At 37.6% G+C, this 19665-nt stretch overlaps 1 protein-coding gene across 1 annotated transcript in view; it reads left to right on the forward strand.

Annotated features, from left to right (window-relative positions):
- GAD1 (glutamate decarboxylase 1 (brain, 67kDa)) overlaps positions 1-18088 on the forward strand; it is a gene marked incomplete at its 3' end in the record, with an annotated part of 20450 nt that extends 2362 nt beyond the window's left edge. Inside the window, exons 3-13 of the mRNA XM_010181154.1 lie at positions 1435-1525; positions 5820-5932; positions 7888-8003; positions 8107-8186; positions 8392-8446; positions 9394-9510; positions 9668-9732; positions 13045-13123; positions 14686-14835; positions 17182-17289; positions 17999-18088. Of these exons, the coding sequence (XP_010179456.1) occupies positions 1435-1525; positions 5820-5932; positions 7888-8003; positions 8107-8186; positions 8392-8446; positions 9394-9510; positions 9668-9732; positions 13045-13123; positions 14686-14835; positions 17182-17289; positions 17999-18088 (1064 nt within the window). The remainder of the gene's footprint in view (positions 1-1434; positions 1526-5819; positions 5933-7887; positions 8004-8106; positions 8187-8391; positions 8447-9393; positions 9511-9667; positions 9733-13044; positions 13124-14685; positions 14836-17181; positions 17290-17998) is intronic.
- Positions 18089-19665: the final 1577 nt, after the last annotated feature.

A 19665-nucleotide genomic window follows, 5' to 3' on the forward strand; every position in this document is an offset into this window, starting at 1 on the left:
ACCTCTCCTGGGAGCGGAGACGCAGGTAACCGATCAGACACTAGCTCTGTTCAAAGCGGTACCTGGTGCAGCTGTAAAGAAGGGCAGCCGGGGCCGTGTGGCTCCCCAGGACACACACCCTGGCTTCCTTGGCCCCGAGGACTCCCGTTATCTCTCCCTTCAAAGTCAGCGAGGCTGAATCTGCAGTCCAGCCTCCGGAGACTGTAGGCTCACTGGCAGCTTTGGGAGGCCAGCGAAATGTCTCTTAAAATAATTCCCAAACTATCTGTCGTGGCAAGAGAAAGAACTGCTGCTTTGCAAAGCAAATAGCTAAGCCGTGGTGATATTTCGGGGCATTAGTCCCGAGCCGTCTGGCTCCCCGGGGCGGAAGCAGCCCGGTCGCTTTGCCTCCGCGTTCCCCCAATTTCTGCGGCAACCTCCTCTTCAGGAGATGCCGAGACGTGGCAGGTTCCCGCTGACATCGCTCAGAGCAGAATCGCGTCTAATTCTTTTGATGTCAAAAGATGCTGACGCTCTCAGTGCTGACCCAAATGCGCCGTGACAGGGTCCCTCCGGGCGCTGAGCCCCACTCTCTGGCTGGGCTGTCCCCAGCGTGTGATCTGCGTGCCCTTTCCCCAGAGAGCGAGATAAGGGCTAAATCATATCTTCTCCCTCCTCTCAAAGCCCGTCATCCTTTGTTAGGAATTTCATCTCTTCATGCTCGAAAAGTAGACCCTCAACAATCGGGCTTCTTGTATATAAAAGTTGTTAAAGCAATTTTGGCTGGAATATGGGAGTAGGATTGACTTCGGTTTGATCGCATAGGCTTTGTTGAAAAGCTAGGTGAGCTTTAGCTTTTAAACGATGCGGGGAACTGCCAGTGCTGAGGGGCTTTGGGGGTACTCTCAGCACCCCGCTGCGACAGATCCCACCGCACCGGGACGCTCCTCGCCGCTCAGCAAGCGAAGAGCTTCGCCGCACCCCTCCCTTATCCCTACAGCCTCATCACCAGCGGCAGAGCCTCTCTTTCTTCATTCAAATGCAAATGACCCCGGCACCTGCAGGTTGTTACTGCCAAGTATTTTCCCCTCTTTCCCCTCTTTCTCCGCCCTGAGTTCATAGCACAGTGAGGGGACGTCCGGAGCTCGGCCGGTCCGAGCTCTTGTAGAGATTGCGGAGGAGCTTTACAGACTTACCTGACTCTGAGGTTCTTTTATTTTTGTTTTTTATTTATTTAAACGCTAATGATTCCACACAGGACTGCCCTCCTAAGTGGTTTTTTTCAAGTTTGTAAGATGGGTGAATGTGGCTTTTGACGGTGTCCCCATGAGGAGGTCTTGCTTGTAAAACTTTGCTGCATGTTATGAGTGCAAAATTATCATTTGTGTCAGAATAGATAGACGGTTTAAAATTGAAACCTGAGTTGTTCTAAGTTGCTCTCAACTCTTTTTCCAGGTCATCCTCGCTTTTTCAATCAGCTGTCCACAGGACTGGACATTATTGGCTTGGCTGGGGAGTGGCTGACATCAACTGCTAACACAAACATGTAAGCAGTGTCTTGTCAACGTCTGGGCCTGATGCTTAGAGGGGCTGCCATCATAGTAGACAAGTATTGTCACAGTTGTGTAGAATCTTTAAGTGATGGTTGCTGTGTCTTCAATAAAAGCCTTATACTTTTCTTAATTTGGCAGTAACGCAGTGCAAATAGTCATATAAAGCTGAAGAGTTTTACATTTCTGATAAATAAAAATGCAAATATCCCAGAGCACATGGTAAGTAAAACATGCTAGTTCTAACATAATAACATGAAATAATTCTTTCTTCTCTTTGACCAGTCTTCTTTATCTTTTCCTATTTTTTTTAAGCCGTTTCTGTAGACTGAGTAGTTCTGCAGCTATCCATATATTAACACTAGAATACAAAATATGTAAAACTTTATTGTCTTTTCTCTCATTGACTTCAGAGGTAGCAGGCTTGGGGCACCACCTTCTCCTGTTCAAGTGGCTTCAAAATTATTAAACATGGAACATAGAAAATGAACTTGATTACAATGAATGAATTAGTGTAAGGTTTATGGAAGTTGTATGTAAATAAGTAAATGGAAGTATAGAAAGTAAAATTTTACATCTAGAACGTATAATTGAGGAAAGTTTTCCTGATTTTTCTTTATCTCAGTATTAATAAAAGCTAGATGTGAATATAAGACATTATGTTGAATTTTTGCAACTAGTGTATTTAAAGAAAAATTAAATAACAACCCACCAAACAAACAAAATAATCTTCTAGCCATTTTTTATATATTGATTTGTATATGCTCAAAAATGTGGCGAGAGTCCAAATGCTTGGCAGGTAACAGACTGCCTTCTGTTTTAGTCCTGCACTGGATGTGTTTTAACTCTAAAGCTACCTCTGCTTTGCATAGTTTGTTGCTAACTGGCAGAACACAGGAAATGTATCTGCAGATTGGAAAATGAACAAAATTTCGCTGGCCTATCCGTGAACAAATGGTTCATGAAGTATTGCTGATTACTAGCAGCTCTGTGTAGATTATGAGCTGTGCCTGTTTTGTGACATTAGCAATAAAGAAAAATACGTCAGGTGTTCCAGCCAAAACGAGCCTTCTCTTCGTAATAATGGTCTTCTCAATTAGTTCTGGGTTTGCTAAAAATTGGTATGAGACATTCAGATTTAAAAGCTGATGGGAAGAAAACTCAGCAACATATATTTTAATTATAAAACAAGTATTTCAAAGTGCTTTAAAATGTATTTTTGTTGTTGTTTTTTTTCCCACACCACAATTAAAAGTGAAAACACAGTTGATTACATTTCTAAAATAAAACTTTACTTAAATGTTGTTTCTCTGTGACAAAAACATACTTCAGAGAGTGTTGCTTTGTGCAAGCCCCTTTTCCTTTGAATAACTTGGTTATCCTGGCTTAGTTATCCTTTTGTAATCGGTGAAAACGCACAAATCTGGCAGGACATAATAGAATTAATCTCTCTAGCAGACTGAGATAGTATTCTGAAATATTGCCATCATTATTAAGAGCACTGCACTCAGTTCTGAAAGAGTAACCTATTTTTCTATGAAGTTGCTTTTGCCTTTAGTTTTCAAGTAAATTGTTAAATAGCTAGTTCTGTACAGCTTGTTTCTGATCTGTTTATACTGTAAAGAACATATCTTGAAAATAGTTCTCTGCAAGCATGAGAAGTGCGTATCTACTAGCAAATGCAAAATAATACATTGCTCTCCTTTTTCAGCAAACCAAGGTCCACATGATATGTTTTCAAATAACACACTAATGTCAAGTGAGGTTAAAGCAAGATGTTTGTAAAATACGATTCAAAGAACTGACAGAGAAGGTTATTAAAAATAGCCAAATCATCTCTGTGAGCTTTGGGGAACATATTATTTGTTTTGAGCAGTGTTCCACCACAGAAGAGCAGGTTCTGACCTTTACCCAGAAAATGTTCTAACCCATTTCAGCTGCACAAGCATGGAACACACAAGCAACAGTGACGCTGGATTGTGGCAGAAAATGTTTTCCATTTGTCATTTTTTCTTTTCCATCTATAAACAATACTTAAAATATTAGTGGAAAAATAAGTTTCCTTCACAAATTAGTTTTGAATAGTTGAAACATCTGTATTCTCTTAAAATGTTGCTTAAATATCACTGTGAAGATAATATATTAAATTAAGCCCAATAAGCTTCCCACATTGACTTGGAAATAATGTATCAATGTGCTGTTCATAGCTCAATCAGTAATCATAAGACCTCCAGGGTGGAAATTTCAGAGGTTGCTGTTACTTATCCAGCTCTAGGGATCTGTAGTACAGGGTATTTGCTCACCATGCAACAGCCAGCTGAGTTTAGAAAGCAATTGTGTTGTCTGGATAGTCTCTTTCTGCCCACTGTTAGCAGAGATGAGAGAAATAGCTTTGTATTTTCAGTATTATGCATTTATGCTTATGAAAATATAACAGAAAAATTATGTTAAATGCTTTATGTTTAATGTTTATTCTCAGAATGCTTTTTACATGCTGGCAAACAGGAGAACAGGTAGTTAGAATTATTTTGTCTGGTAAAAGCTCTTTGGCTTTTACATGAAAGCAGAACTAAGCCAGCACTGGCCACTACCAAAAAAACTATTCATTTATTCTGTTAGCAATGAATCTCAGCTCTTTAATGCTTTAGTTAATTCATAGAAATACCTGTAAATGTTGTGACTGTATGAAAAATTTAATTGATATTTTTTATCAGGAGATTGGTTCTAAAGTCAGACAAGCCAAAAACATTTTCTGCATTTAACTGACTTTTCCAAAAGCATTTCAGTTTAAAACAAGTAAGTTGGGGTGAACTTTAGCAAGATGTGATTTTTTTAAAATCACATGTTATTAAATACATCTTGTATTAGGCTACAGCAGTCTATACACTGCTGAGTTCCTGTTGACTTCAGTTGGTCATTCTGCCTAAATAAAGATTGGAATATATCCTAGACTTGCAGGGCTTAGAAACAAGACACCCCTTCCTCATACACACTGCTAGCAGGGACCAACCGGTTTACTAAATTTTGTCTTTCTGTAAATACTGGCAGTGCCCAAACTCGAGGTTAGTGTTCAACTGTCTGTCTCTGACAGTTCTAGTGATAATAAAAACAAAATAAGCAGTGCTTTGACTTCTGAAAATGGCAACGGCACCACTCAAACAATTTACAAATGCTGCTTAATCTTAAAGGAATGTTTTAAAAATAATGAGGGTCTCTCTCTGGTGGACTAAGGATACATAATGTTTGTAGAAAAAAAAATGAATGTTTTAACTAACAAGTGTAGCTGTAAATAAAAGACAATATTTTCAGAAACGCGCTCCCTTCTTCATACCACATTTCCTTAAAGTTTGCTGTACCTATTCTCAAGCATCATTTCAGTATTAGATAGACAACACATACATTTTGGCAAAATTATTCAAGTGGATACTGTCAGTCAGATCTAAAGTGTCCGAATGTCATATTCTTATAGATTCCTTTGGAAATCACAGGTTGATGGTTTAGTTTCTTTCTGCTTCACATTTTTCCTCCTCCTTTTTTTACTGTTTCTTTTTTTGGCATACACAGCAAGCAGTTTGTTTACAGCAGTGGCAATTTATCCGTGTAGCTTGATCGCTAAATATGGTTGTATGGCTGTCGTTTTCCATCCTCCTATCTGTCTGTGACATCAGGGCATACCGGACTCTGTAATGGTTTTTGGCCTCATTGAGTGGATGCAGTACTTGACTGCTGACTTGTTTTTTGTAATTGGTAATTAGAAAATCATCATTTATAATTACTCTTGACAGTTATTGATCACATGGTATTGTAGAAATAAGTTGTCCTTGGGGATCATCAACAAAATAAATCTACATAATTAATTGTGTTTAGACTTTGAAGCTCTAGCTCAATACTTCTAATTATGGTTGTGTTTAGCTTGGTGAAGTTCACTGTTTTCATAAGGATTTGGCAATATTTTATTCCACAAGTGTGAAATTGGCACTTCAGGAAGCAAATGTTTTACAGTACCATCTTCTACTGCAGTCAGCAGCACTATGATGGTGAGCGTTAAGTCTTATATTGGTTATATAGAAAGTTGCAAAAGAGCTAATACTTCAGTTTTCATTGACCAATGTTTCCAGTATTCTCCTCCTGAGGATTTTTACTTGGGTAATATCAGAACATCAATTTACAGGAAAACTTTTAAGATTCTTAAGCATTTTCACAAAGAATCATAGACTGGAAGTTTATTGTGTGTTTTTAGAATCTGTATTTTATCTTCTTTGGTTGGTTTTGTTTGCTTTATCCATGCAGGTTTACATATGAGATTGCCCCAGTTTTTGTCCTCATGGAACAAATAACACTTCGAAAAATGAGAGAGATTATTGGATGGTCAAATAAAGATGGTGATGGAATATTCTCACCTGGTGAGTTCTTCCTCTCTGCTTTGGTGGTTCGACTAAAATGTCAAAAATTAAAGTAAACGTAAGCTGTGTCTGAATGTCCACAGCATTTGCAACACTGAATCAGATATTTAGAAGTAGGAATTTCCCACCTGAAGTACAAATAAGTTTTGGGGAAAATGTATCTTTGAGTATGGCTATGTATCGTGGCTGGCCAACATTTTAATACTTGCCTAGGAACTTTGGTACATAGTTAGGCACACTTTTCTGTGCTTCATTTCTGGAGGAGCTGAGCAACCATGACTCCTGCTGACCAATAATAGCTCTTCAGAATCGTGTACTGACTTCTTTGATGGACAGCGAGGATTAGGGCTCACAGTCAGAAAAAGACTGTGACTGTCTGTCACTTTCTGGGATATTTTATTTGGGACATAATCTGTCTGGATTCACAAGAATGATTCTAAAGACCGAGACAAAGCGTCTTCCCATGGAGGCCGTATAAAGAGTTGACAGTGGCAGAAAAGACTGGTAAACCATGTGAAAGTCCTAGGCCTGTGCATGGACAACATGGGTGTTGAGCAGAAGTCTGGATTTCTGGGTTTGGGCTAGGGAGGACATCACCCCGTTTCAGAAGATGAAGGACAATTCCGCCTTCTTTTGAAACAGCCCACATAAAATCCAGGAGTGCACACTTGTTCTTGCTTGGTCTCCAGTCCCATCTGCTAGAAAAATAGAAATCTTTCTCAGTGTTCTTATTGAAGAAGAAATATTAGAGGAAGAAGTTATCCTAGTCTTTATGGATGAGGTTCAAATTACTAAATCTTGAGGTTTGCATTGTAGAGCTGAGCTAACTGCTCTGGGTTCTTTTTAGCAGTAAACCAAGAGAAATAGGTGCTTTGCCTCAATTCACATTCTTCAAAAATAAGTGTCAAAATAGATTAGCTGAATCTTAGCCTGCAAAGTGTCTCTTTCAAAGACTATAAGGAAGCTTAGAGTAAGTAGCACAGCTGTAGAAATCTACCTTTTAGGCATGTACTTCTACATCTACAATGAGACGGGATAAATCCGTCCAGTAAGCAACATTTCTTCAGTCTTGGATAATCTGATAAGATCCTGTTATTCTTCCTAACAAGAAGCTGTCATGCAAAAGTAGCACGGTGAAAGCTGAACTTCTTAGGAATGTGTTACAAAATGTTAGCAATTGAAAGAGATGATGGCTAGGAAATTCTAACTATAGGTATTACTTTCTAGAGGGTCTGCCACTGTGCTATTTAGACAAATGACTGTGTGTCACGGTTAGACAGTTGTTCTATCACCCAATGACTCCTCCTTGTTTGGGAAGGGGAATCAGGAAAAGAAAAGAAGTCCCATGGGTTGAAATAAAAAAATGGGTTTCACAAAATAATAATAAGAAAATCCAGTATTAATAACAGTATTAAGTACACTGAGTTATACTCAACTGATATAGTGGGGAGTAGGCCTCAGGTAGGATGGCAAACAAGACCCTCTTGGGATGACAGCCACTGGAAGAAAGAGGGCCGTGCCCAGCAAACTCCCCAGTTTATAGTAAGTGGGCCACTTATGGTATGGAATAATTTTTCTCATCCAGCCTGGGTCAGGTTGGGGTCTACTGCCCTGCGTTTCTACTTCCTCCAGACTCTGCACCATCTCAAAACTGCTGAAGACCTTAAGCATCGCGTATCAGTGCTTGCTGAAAAGTGAAACAAAGTGTCCTATCACTTTTTTCCCCTGAAATCGGGTGTTGTAGTCCATACAGAAATGCAGCTTTCCTGATCAGAAAGCTGACTCTTAAGATTGTATAAGTGTGTGAGATTGTAAACCAGGGCACTATGCATTTAAGAGATTTATTTTTTTTCCTAATTCACCACCACTTTCACCGCATAATGCAAATGAGATTTGTATGTCTTTGGACTAAGATGCATTTTGTTCTTATTATTCATTCATTTATTCATTTGCAGGAGGAGCTATCTCCAACATGTACAGCATAATGGCTGCACGCTACAAGTATTTCCCAGAAGTCAAAACCAAAGGCATGGCTGCAGTCCCTAAACTGATTCTCTTTACCTCAGAACATGTGAGTTTAATATGCTGCTAATTCTTAATTTATTGATACGTGTTGTGAAGATGTTCCATCATTAAAGAGCCACTCCATTAAAGGTGCATATGTTTTGCTGCAGAGTCACTACTCAATAAAGAAAGCTGGAGCTGCGCTTGGATTTGGAACAGACAATGTGATTTTGATAAAATGCAATGAAAGGTAGGATGAATGCTAAGGTTTTGATATATTAAAAGTGTTCGTCTGTTAAATTTGTTGTATTGTGCTTAAGGATGGGTTCAGTACAGTGTGTCAGGTTGCTAATGGCCTGTTGAGAAAAATCCTATTAAATTATTTCAACTGTAGCTAGTATTTCCATATGCACTCTTTAATTTTCTTTGTCTTTCTGTTTCTACAATAATTACAGAGGCAAAATAATACCAGCTGATTTGGAGGCAAAAATTTTGGAAGCAAAACAAAAGGTTTGTGTTTTAAAAAAAGCAATGCTTAAATGCCTGGCTTAGTAAAATTACCTCTTTCTTTGAAGGCTGAGAGTTAACATTAAAAGAGAACATTATAATGAGATAAATGTTATAATAATACTTTCAGCTGCTTAATTATACGTTCATATATTGTTTGGAGAACTATATGTCTTGCTAAGGTTTCAGTTTACTGTTTAAATACAAAATGCTTTTAACTCTTGAAACACATCTGTATTTTATGACTTTTAAAAATAACTTTCTGTTTGAAAATATATGCAAAGAAGTATGAAAATATGAAACTAGATCTATGTCTAACCAAAGTTTAAAGTTTAGCCAAAAAAATCAAAAATTTTATTGAAGTTTAGTCCTAAAAATTCCCATAGATTTAAAGGCTGCAGGGTTTGTAAATATAGCCAGTAAGTTTAATTTTTTTAAGCGTTCATTGTTATTTCTTGAATCAATGCAATGAAAAATCCATTAATTTTGTATAAAACCACCAACGTTAGAGCAATCAAGATTATTTTTTAATTATTTCTTAACTTCATTACATTTGGGCACTCTATGAAATTGCAGTTTCCATTATTTCATCTAATTCAAAATTGTCTCACTTTGATCTGATAGTTCCAAAATTATTGCTTTTGGTTTGAATGGCTTTGTTCTGCTTTGTTCCATTTATTAGTAGATAAACACTAAAGGAACAACTTCAAGCCTTCAAATCACAACCTACGAATCACATTTAATTTATTTTCCTTTATACTGCTGTAAAAGTCTCAGCTTTACTTGACTACTGATACTCTTCTACTAGAACATTTGAATCTCCTCACTGAAAGTCTTTTAGGCTGCAAAATGGGATAGCAACCTTTCTAAAATGATTTCATTTCTATTTTTTTTTGCTGAGAGAGTTTGGATATGATACCTAATATCTAATATTTTTATTTTTATTCTAGGGATACATTCCTCTTTTTGTAAATGCAACTGCAGGCACAACAGTATATGGAGCCTTTGATCCAATCCAGGAGATTGCAGATATATGTGAAAAATACAACCTCTGGCTCCATGTAGATGTAAGTAACGAAATAAAGTGCTATTACTCAGGCAAAAGAGGATTTTTGTTTACACATGGTTTGTCTTGAATTAAAATATTTATTACTAGGGCCTGAGTAAATTAAAATATGTTAGACTTTTCCAAAACAATGTTTTATCTTATTCTGTCTCTTCCAGGCTGCCTGGGGAGGTGGACTCTTAATGTCCCGAAAGCACCGCCATAAATTGAATGGAATAGAAAGGTACTACACAGTGCTTATTTATAATAATGTTATTAAAGTGCTTTCGTAAGGTATATGATACTTCACAAGCTCATGATAAGATGCTGCATTCAGGAGCTTAAACACCAAATTAAACAAAAGCAAGACAGACAGAAAAGGTGCACACTAGGAAGATTGAAACAATATTACAGAAGAAAACAGTGATGTACAGCTGAGCGGAAGGTAAGCTTTCAGCAGAGAACAAAGATACTGCTTGGCAAAAAGGAAGGGAGATTGTTCTATGCATAGCTTTGAAGGGATCTGAAGTCTGGGAATGAGTGAAGGAGGATTTGAGGAAAAAAAATGAAGTGAGTGTTCTAGACAATTTCTGAAATCTGAGGCTTTGAGAATAGCAGTGAGAAATGAGGAATCCAGATAAGGTGTTTGAACATGAATGCCTATGGTGGGAATTTGTAGAGATTCTGTCCTGAAAGATGTTTGCAGTTGTCTCCAGAAATTAAGGAGTAAATGCTCTGCCTGAAAATGAGTGTTCCATAAAAGAAAGTTTATAAATACATATATATAGCTTACTTTTGTATTGATATATATATACACGCACGTAAATATGTATTTGTATAAAACAAAGAGAGGAACACATGGTAGAGACGGAGGTAGCAGCAATTTTTAGGAGCAAGTTTCAGTACCTGTAAGGCTGGAAAGGGCTATGATAGCACAGAGCTGGTACAGTTCTGTGGTGCCAGACAGAAGACTGAGGGAACTTAGAGAGACTCCAGAAAGAATCAGATACCATGTCTCAGGGTAAAGATGCCTATGAGTTGATGCCATGGGGGAATTATATGAAACAAGTAGAAAGCTCTAGTAGAGTGCAGTCTGCAGAAAAGATGTGTTTTTCCCAAGCACATAACCCAAGTTACTAAGGTGCCCTCTGAGACCAGAAGGCAGCCTTTATTAAACACAGAATTGAACCAAATTTAAAAGGGCAAAGCATTTGTGTTGGAAGTGTTAGCAGAGTGACTGTCCCCACAGCTCTTGCAACTCAGACTCAGGAGGAGGCACGTGCAGTCTTTGGCACAGATGTTCCCATATTGAATAATGACAAGGCTGTAGTCTGCAGAAGATGCTATTTTTATAACCCCATGAGAGTGTTTGTCTCTAGATTTCCTCTGAAACCGCTCTATCATGACAGGCTGTCCACCTGAAGAAAAATCAGAAAAGCAATGAAGTACCAGAAACACAGGATCTTTCCTATCACTGCAGAGATCAGCTTTGAGGGAAGCAAAAAAAGATTTGAAACAAGGTCTACCCCGTGTACTCTCAAATTAGCACCAAATTGATTCCTGGAGTGAGTTGTGCTGAAAGTGGGCACTGTGTAAAGGTGCAAAATGAGAGCCGTGAGCAATGCTCTTCCTTAGGGAAAACAAACTTTCCTAGTGGTGGGCATCTCATACAGTAAGTGAAGAACAAGTACAAGATAAAGTACAGGACTGGTAGGAAAACCATGCGGACCCTTCTGTCACAGAGACAGCAGTGCATGATGTAGCAGGAGTACTCTGAAGTAACAGAATCATATAAACTCCTGCCCAATCCAATTTGCAGGTCACTCATGTTATGGCAACATGTCTAATATGAAGTCAGCATTCTAAAATAATTTCCTTAAGCTACGAAGGCTTGGTCACAGTAGCCTGACACGTGTCTTTTGACCTGAGGTCAACCCAGAGGTGCTAATTAAGACTGTAATCTTAAGCAAATACAGAAAGCAGCAGTCCACAAAGCATGATATTATTTCTTTTCTAGTCAGCTGTCCAGACCTTCAGACATGGGATGGGGCCCACATGCACTGCGTAACTGCCTGGCATGGGCCCCAGCTGGGGTCTGTTGCTAACGCTGAGGCCAGACTTGGCCTGCTTGGAGACACAGGTGTGGAAGAACTGGTGTGCTGCCGTGGTAGAGCTGGGTTTGCCCATGGTAGGACATGGCTGTGCAGGGTAGCGAGCGACATCTTCATGTTGAAATAAGTCTAATGCGCCTTGCAAAGACGACTTGAAATTGTCTTTCTTTGGAACCCTGAAAGTTCAATAAATGTGTTCAACTGAAATCATAGCTTTCTCAACAGGAAATGAGCTGTTATATAAATTCCTGTTTCTTGACTACTCCAGCTGAACTGTTAGCTAAGTTCTTTAAGATATAATTGCCTCCTAAGTCTGAGCTGTGCACCCGCTGGTTTGCAATGTCTAAGCAGGAAGTTTTGGAGGGATGATGAGCTCCATGGGTACAGCACAGGCTGCACTGTTCTTTTGGCTGAGGAGTGCCATGGTCTAACCTAGCACAGACAGAGGTTGGGATTGTATCCTGAGTCTTCATGAAATTAGTGGTCCTCAGACTGAGGTGAAGACTTCCTTGTGTTGCTCAAAACAGAGGGACTGAGGTGGTGTCTGTGTCCTGTGAGAGCAGGGTGTAGAAGAGGAGGAAATAGCTTTGAATGTTCTTTCAACCACATTGTAAGAACATATGCATCGTCTGTGAAATAGGATTACACACTTTCCTTCTCCAGAACAAGGGGACATTTGGTAATTAATTACTTAGTGTGAAGAGGTCAATGGATGTGCAATGTTGGCACATTTATTTTAGCATCATCATTAAACTGTCTAGGATAGTATATTAAAAACGCAGAACATCTCCTCTGTTTGGCTAGTAGATTAGGTGTGCATCCACCTGTGTTTACCCATAAAAAGTTTTAAGCTTTACACACAGGATGGTAGGATTTCGATGTAAAGTTTTATAGCCTCTTAACAATCCATGAGCTTGACAAGCCAGTACAGAAAAGGCCTCCTGTGGCTCTAACTGGGAAAGCAGATAAGCATGCAGAGTGTCTTTTCCTTTCTACTTTTCCAGCAGCTGCTTAGTAAAGAACTGTATTGTCTCAGAATTCATATTATTCCCTTAATTCTCTGACACCCTCCTCTCCCAGTCAGTACCTTGAATTGATATAACCTGTCAGATTGATTTATTTTTAGTTTTATTAGTGTTATTTCTAGAAGGGGAGTCTTGTGAGGATGGAGTTACTATATCAGCCGTTCAGCATAGTCTGACACTACTTAGCTGGTGCTAATCAGACGTCTGACTTTGCAATGTTAATGCACAAAAAATTCCTTTCCTGGACAGTATAACTGGGAAAGGAGACACTTAAGGTAGCAATAATCTCCACAGTGAAATCATCAGAGTGAAGACTCCATACATTTCCAGCTGAGAGCAGAAAACAAAGGTGACTACTTCAGATTAACTTTCTGCTTTCCAGACTTATCTGAATGTGTGATTTATTTTTTTTTTTTCCAGAGCCAATTCAGTCACTTGGAATCCACACAAGATGATGGGAGTGTTGTTACAATGTTCTGCCATTCTTGTCCGGGAGAAGGTCTGCCTTATAGTTAATAATTAAGCAGTTAAAAAAAAATATATGTAAATATCAAGCCCTACTTTTTAAGAGGGTAGTGCAAAATCCCTTTAATTTCAAAACTTCTCTTGGAAGGAATAATTGAGTGGATTCACATTGTGTTTAGGAAGTGGGGGGGAGGGTGTTGGTGTTTTTTAAAAGCTGGAGATACTATGGGTCGAATTTTTAGCTGTTAAATCTTTGCATATTTACTAACAACACCAGAGCCGCGCTAATACACTTCATCTGCCCCATTGTTTTTGTGATATGCTGAACATACACCCTTCTTCTTAATAATTGGTCACAGTCTAAACTGCATAAAGCTTTTTTAGCTTTCACAGCGGTTTGAAAGTTTCTCAGTTCTGTTGAAAAGAAATCATGCTGCTTTTATTATGATCCATGTATCTATTTTAGGGCTTTTTTCTAGATTCTTCATTGTCATAAATGAAAGTGAGACCAGTGCCTTAATTCTTTTAAGCAGCATGTATTTGCCTTAGATGATTTAAAAAAAAAAGTCCTGTCATCTGTGTATAGGACTAATTCTGTTTTCTAGTAGTTTCTAGTATGTCCGTTGCTACTAGAAGAGGTTAGCTGAAGGAGTGGTCTCTGTGCATGGGACTGAGATGCAGAAATTATGGGGTCCTGCCCCAGGTCTGCTGTTGCTTTTCCAGGTGACCCATCTCTAAATTGAAGACTGCAGCATTTATTTCCCTTTATAAAACACATTGGCGTTTATTGGACGGAGGCAGTTGCCATTATTATGCATGCTTATTATGCGAAGTATTGCAGGATTTTGGCAACGTTTTTTGTCCTCTATGTGAGAGTTTTGATAGGTGTTTTTGTACTGATCAGATACACCAGTGTCTTTGAGCTTCTTCAAAGGACCATTAATAAACTCTAAAGGAGGTGCAAACCATTTTAGAAATGTCACATGTGTAAGACTTCTATGTAACATAGAGGAATTTGCTTCTCTGTGTTTCCTTCAGAGGTGTTTACTAGTAATCCACGGGCTTCTATTGGTCTGTGGACCATATTTATTTGTAAGCAAAAAATGTCTGGTTTACGTAATTAGTACTTATATTTGTCACTAATGTTAAGTGTCATAAAGCTGGACAATATATTGAAGCCTTCGATTACGTTTTGAAGCCTTCATTTTCTGTAGCTACCTGCTGCACTGAGAGACCGCAGCTTTATTCTAGTGTGTAATTTAACATCTATAAAATTTAAGTCTTAAGAACATAGACTTACAAAGAGAAGTGGACAAAGTCAGTATCAAAACCTAAGAACCTAAAGTAATCTGAGAATGTTTTTTCAGATGTGGGTGTGTAAAACCCTATGACTACTCAGGGATTTCTAAGAGAATCACCTTAGGTTATGAAATGATTTTTGTGGCTCAGGTTTACAAAACAAGGTCATTATTTTATAATTTGCCCCATTAGAGAACAATTCTTCTGTATGTATTTCAAATACACTTTTTTAATGCATACAGTTTGATACGTACATATGCCATACAAGTCACATAAGTACATGTTTTTTCATTACAGGGTATACTTCAAGGCTGCAATCAAATGTGTGCAGGCTATCTCTTCCAGCAAGACAAACAGTATGACGTGTCCTATGACACTGGGGATAAGGCAATACAGTGTGGTCGACATGTGGACATTTTCAAATTCTGGTTGATGTGGAAGGCAAAGGTAACCAATAAAAATTCAGCTCAAAAATCAGAAATGTATTCACTTAAATTGTAAGTCTCATGTAGTGGAACACTTTTTAAAACAAATATTTTTGTAATTACCATCTCTAAACACAAGTCAGAAAAGAGCTGTTTGAATTGCAGAACAGTGCTAGCCATCAATAAATTAAGCTGGAAATTAGAAGCAAGGTTTAAATCACTAAATGAGCCCTGCAATAAAACCAGGGAGAGCAGGACACCAAACTGGTCTTTTGTTTTAACACTATATACTTACATACATACATGTTTTACAACAGATTACTTGTAATAGCAGCAGAGTAGACTTGGTGCTTGCAAGGGTCCTTTGAACATCATGTTTCAGTGTATAGATTTTATAAGCAACTTTGAAAACAAAGCCTCTTTTTTTTTCTTTTTTTTTTTCCTTTTTTTTTTCCTTTTCTTTTTACGAAGCTTTACACATCTGATAATTTCACAGTTGATTTCGTGGTGTTACTGTCATATACCTGGATGGCTGAATTTAAGCATGGGCTTACATGCAGTCTTATGTGTTCACACATAATGTGTCCACATTGTCGAGAAAATGCGTTTAATTTTTATTTCTTTATCTGCATTCATCTCATTACTATTCTTCTTCTGCTGATAAAATGGGAATTCAGTTGAGAAACCTGTCCACATTATAATCTCTTTTTATAAAACTGAGATTAAATGTGATGGAAAGATGTACAGTCATAAAACAGTTTTCACTTTGAGTGAAAGTTAGACAGCAATAGTAAATAACCTGTGATGATAAAATACGTTTTCATGCAAATTTCCTCAATATTGAAGACCAAGGGAAGAAAGTAACAAAACTTTAGATACACAGTTACTTTTAAACAGATTGTAGAGTTGTCATTGTTTATTTTAAATACTACTTCAGAAAAAGAAACACAACACAAAATGCTTATAACAATTATTTCAGTAATCAGCATAGGTTTGATTACCAAGCTAAGTGCTTTTATCTCTTCCTCTCAAAGAAATGCTTTTGGTACCATAAACCAGTTACATGAAACTGCTTCTGACGTCATAGCATCAGACCGCAACCAGGAACTTTGAAGTGTGGTGTTTATGGTTCTGACTGCCAAGTGCTGACTACAGACACCATAAAAGTGTGGACTGAATGTTTCTCTGAATACCAAACAAACATATTTCATTAGAACTATCATGCTGATGCTGCCTCTGCTGTTATATTCATCTGTTTAACTGAACTCACTAAAGATGTAGAGCGCTTCCTAATAAAGAAAAAAATTACAGTAGAAACCATAGTGGATATGGGCCATAATTAAAATCAGAAGTAGGACATTTGTGGATGTGATTCTAAATAAAAAATAACATAGATTAAAATTGCTAAGTTGATATCTGTATCTGGAATTAAAAATTATCCAGAAACTAGTTACTTTGGATTTCTATGTGGTCTTGAGACAGATTCAGATTCTTGGACCTGAGTTCTCTGTTGTGTTGGATAGAACCTGTATCTAGCAGACTGCATTATTGTATTACAACAACGTCAAGAGAATGAAGTATTGGGAGCTATGGAAATTCTTCCTTCAGCATTAGGCATCATGAGCGATCACAGTCTTGTCCTCAGAGTAGAAATAAACAGCCTAGGCCCAGAAGTATTCTTGTGACTTTACCATCAGTCATTTTATTCAGTACAAAGAACTTACCCCAAATATGCAATACCTTAAGAGTGTACTTGTCTTTCTTATTTCTTCATTCGTGTACAAAGTATACTTTAAAAACAACCAACCTTTAAAAAAAATTTATTTACTATGAATATTCACCTACTTTTTCTGGGATTATGATCTTTCAGAACAAATCAGATATGACATAAGATCAGTGGGTAGGCAAATCCGTTTTAGCAAACATCGCAGGCTTTTGTTTGCTGACTTTTTAAAATGCAAATTTCTAGCAAATGTGTTCAGAGGAAATAAATTACTTCTCAGCTCTTACCCTTTCAACTGATTTCCCATTCCACGTTCCCAGTCTTTCAGCGAGAGCTGGGAAGCAAAGACTTTGAGTATTCAGAATATTTTTTTAAACAAACAAAAAGAAGACCTAAAAATAATCTATGAAAATCTCAAAAGCTCTGGTTATTATTATAATTTATTATCTTAAAATTAGACCAAAATCAAATAGTGATTACAGTTAGGCTACATTTAGCCACTTTTGTAGTGCTGATTACTTTTAAATTAAAACCAATAGTACTGCTAAAAGTTTTCTGACTGAAAAGATTTAAGAGTGAAGCCTATCTGAAAAGATGGTTGCATTGAAAAATGACCATATAATTAATACTTTATTTTCAAAACAGGGTACAGTAGGATTTGAAAGTCAGGTCAACAAATGCCTGGAGCTGGCAGAATATCTCTACACCAAAATCAAAAACAGAGAAGAATTTGAGATGGTTTTTGAAGGGGAGGTAAGTTTTCTTTCCTTTAACCTATGTGTAGGTGCCAAATCTGTATGGAATTTCAAGATCAGTCTTTACATTTCTTCAAGCCAGCTATGCAAAACTTCTCTTATTTTCTGAAGAACTGCATGACTATTGGCACCTGGGCAGTTTTTTTGCCAAATGCATGTGGTTTTGTACCATAAATATCAGATTTATTTCCTCTCCTTCTCTTCTGCAGAGGACTTCCCAGTTTAGGGCACAAAGACTACCTTAATACAACCTACTTAAGCTGAGTTTCCGCATTATAACATACGTAACTGAGAATCTGCTGGCTTTGCTGTATGTTCTGTTGCTAGTGCCACTATATAAGCTCTTGGTTGATAGAATAACAAATATGCTTTGTCTTGATTTACTAAGAAAAGGAAAACTGAGTTGCCCTTGCTGTGATCCTGGAAAACAGTTTCTTATGAAACTGCATATGAAAGTGAAAAGTGTTTGCACTTCGTTAGCACCCTGAAACATTGTGAGTGGGACAATGTATAGGGAATCTAAGACAGCAGATGCAACTGGCAGTACTGTAATCCATTTATTTTGTTTTGACATGCAGAACTAGCAAAGTTAATATTATGTTTTGTCTTCCATGTCTGTGCTAAAATATGCTACTGATTAGCCTTTAGTGTGTGATTGATCTGTGGCTTTTTTGTTTATGGATGCATGTGTTTGGTTCTTCCTGCAGCCAGAGCATACAAATGTATGTTTTTGGTATATTCCACCAAGTCTCAGGGGCATGCCAGACTGTGATGAGAGAAGAGAAAAGTTACACAGGGTATGTTAAATGCAAAAATACTCTTTCAACTCAAAGTATTCTCTTTATTAAAAATAATATGTCTGTGTGTTGACATGTGTTCCAAATTCTGGGACGTCAGTTCCCCAATTGCTTGTTATGACCTTGATATTTGTTCACCTTTGACTCCTATTTATACTGAGGCTAAAGTAAAGTTTTCCCTATAGGAGCAGATACAGAACATATGCAGTTATTCTTTTTTGTGTATCACCTCTATGTTCTCAAAAGTGTTATGAATCTTTAAAAAGTAGTGAGGCACAAAGATGTCCCAGTCGCCTTCGAATAGGGCAGCCTGTCAGCAAGAGAAATGGAAGGGTAACTGTTTGAAAATGCTGGGACAGGTAAAAGATATGGAAACCTGTAAGTCCTCAGGTCTTTATTTTGATTTTCAACGTGCTTGGTTAGTCATGCATTAATGCATTTCAGTGAAAATGAATACCCTTTGGAGGACTTTGGGATAAATTTATTTGAAGAACCAATTGAGGGAAGTGAAGGCAATGTAGAGGCACCACCAGGAGAAGTATTGTATTACTTAGAACTTGAGGGAAGTGAAATACATTGATTTTTGTAGTAGCATTTTAGACAGAGAGAAGTGTAATGAAATACACTCAGGAGACAAAAGAATTATTTTATAGTTGTCAAAATGAATTGTAATTTTTTTTCTGTTTGGGAAGGGAGAAGAATGGGCAAACTTGGGAGATTTTGTAGAGGATTTTATGTCTGGATCACACTGGAGGAAGAGAACAGAAGATAATAGAAATTCCTGGGTCAACCCAATGACATGTTAGATAAAGAGATTGCCAAAAAAGAGAGAAAGGAGAAAGATAGATAATACTGGGAAGAAGGATGAAAGGATGTTGGGCTTGACTCTGTTAAATGTCAGAGGACATTAGAAAGTATCCTACAAACCAGTCAAAGAGCCGTACATCTGACCTTGGCTGCCAGAGAGTAGAGCAGGAGAAAGAAGGTTTGGATGGCAAAACTGGACTCAGTCAATACCAGATATTAATACTGTCAGAACGTCACTCCTTGTAAGTTAAAATGAGGAAGTGAGATTGCAGTAAATGCACAACACTGGAAGGTTTCCGTGACTTATGTTAACAGAAATAGTCTTTATCACATTGCCATTGTTCCCCCTCACCACCCAAAAATGACTTTGAGAATACATAATAGTCTCATGGAGAAAATTCGCTACCCTCAAAAGAGTGGTTCTGGAATACATTTTCACCAAAAGACACAAAACATTTCTTCATGGCAAAAATCTTCAGCACAGAGAAATGACATGTACATTTAATATATAGAATTATTATATAGTGAATACTGTAGGATACTTTTAGTCTTTTAATCAAGAAGATGGGTATTATTATTGTCAGTTTTCCTCTAAACATCCCATCCTACATATTTTTTCAAGCTTATTCTCTTACAGACGTTTTTTAAAAACTAGTGTCTTTTGTGATCTGTCCATTTATTTTTTTCCAAATTAAGAAATGTTGTGACATACAAAGAAAGGATAAAAGTTTTAATTACTCTTTCTCTCTCTTTTTATTATTTTATTTTAT

The sequence above is a fragment of the Mesitornis unicolor genome, unplaced genomic scaffold (assembly GCF_000695765.1).
Source record: "Mesitornis unicolor isolate BGI_N332 unplaced genomic scaffold, ASM69576v1 scaffold44573, whole genome shotgun sequence".
Lineage (NCBI taxonomy): Eukaryota > Metazoa > Chordata > Aves > Mesitornithiformes > Mesitornithidae > Mesitornis > Mesitornis unicolor.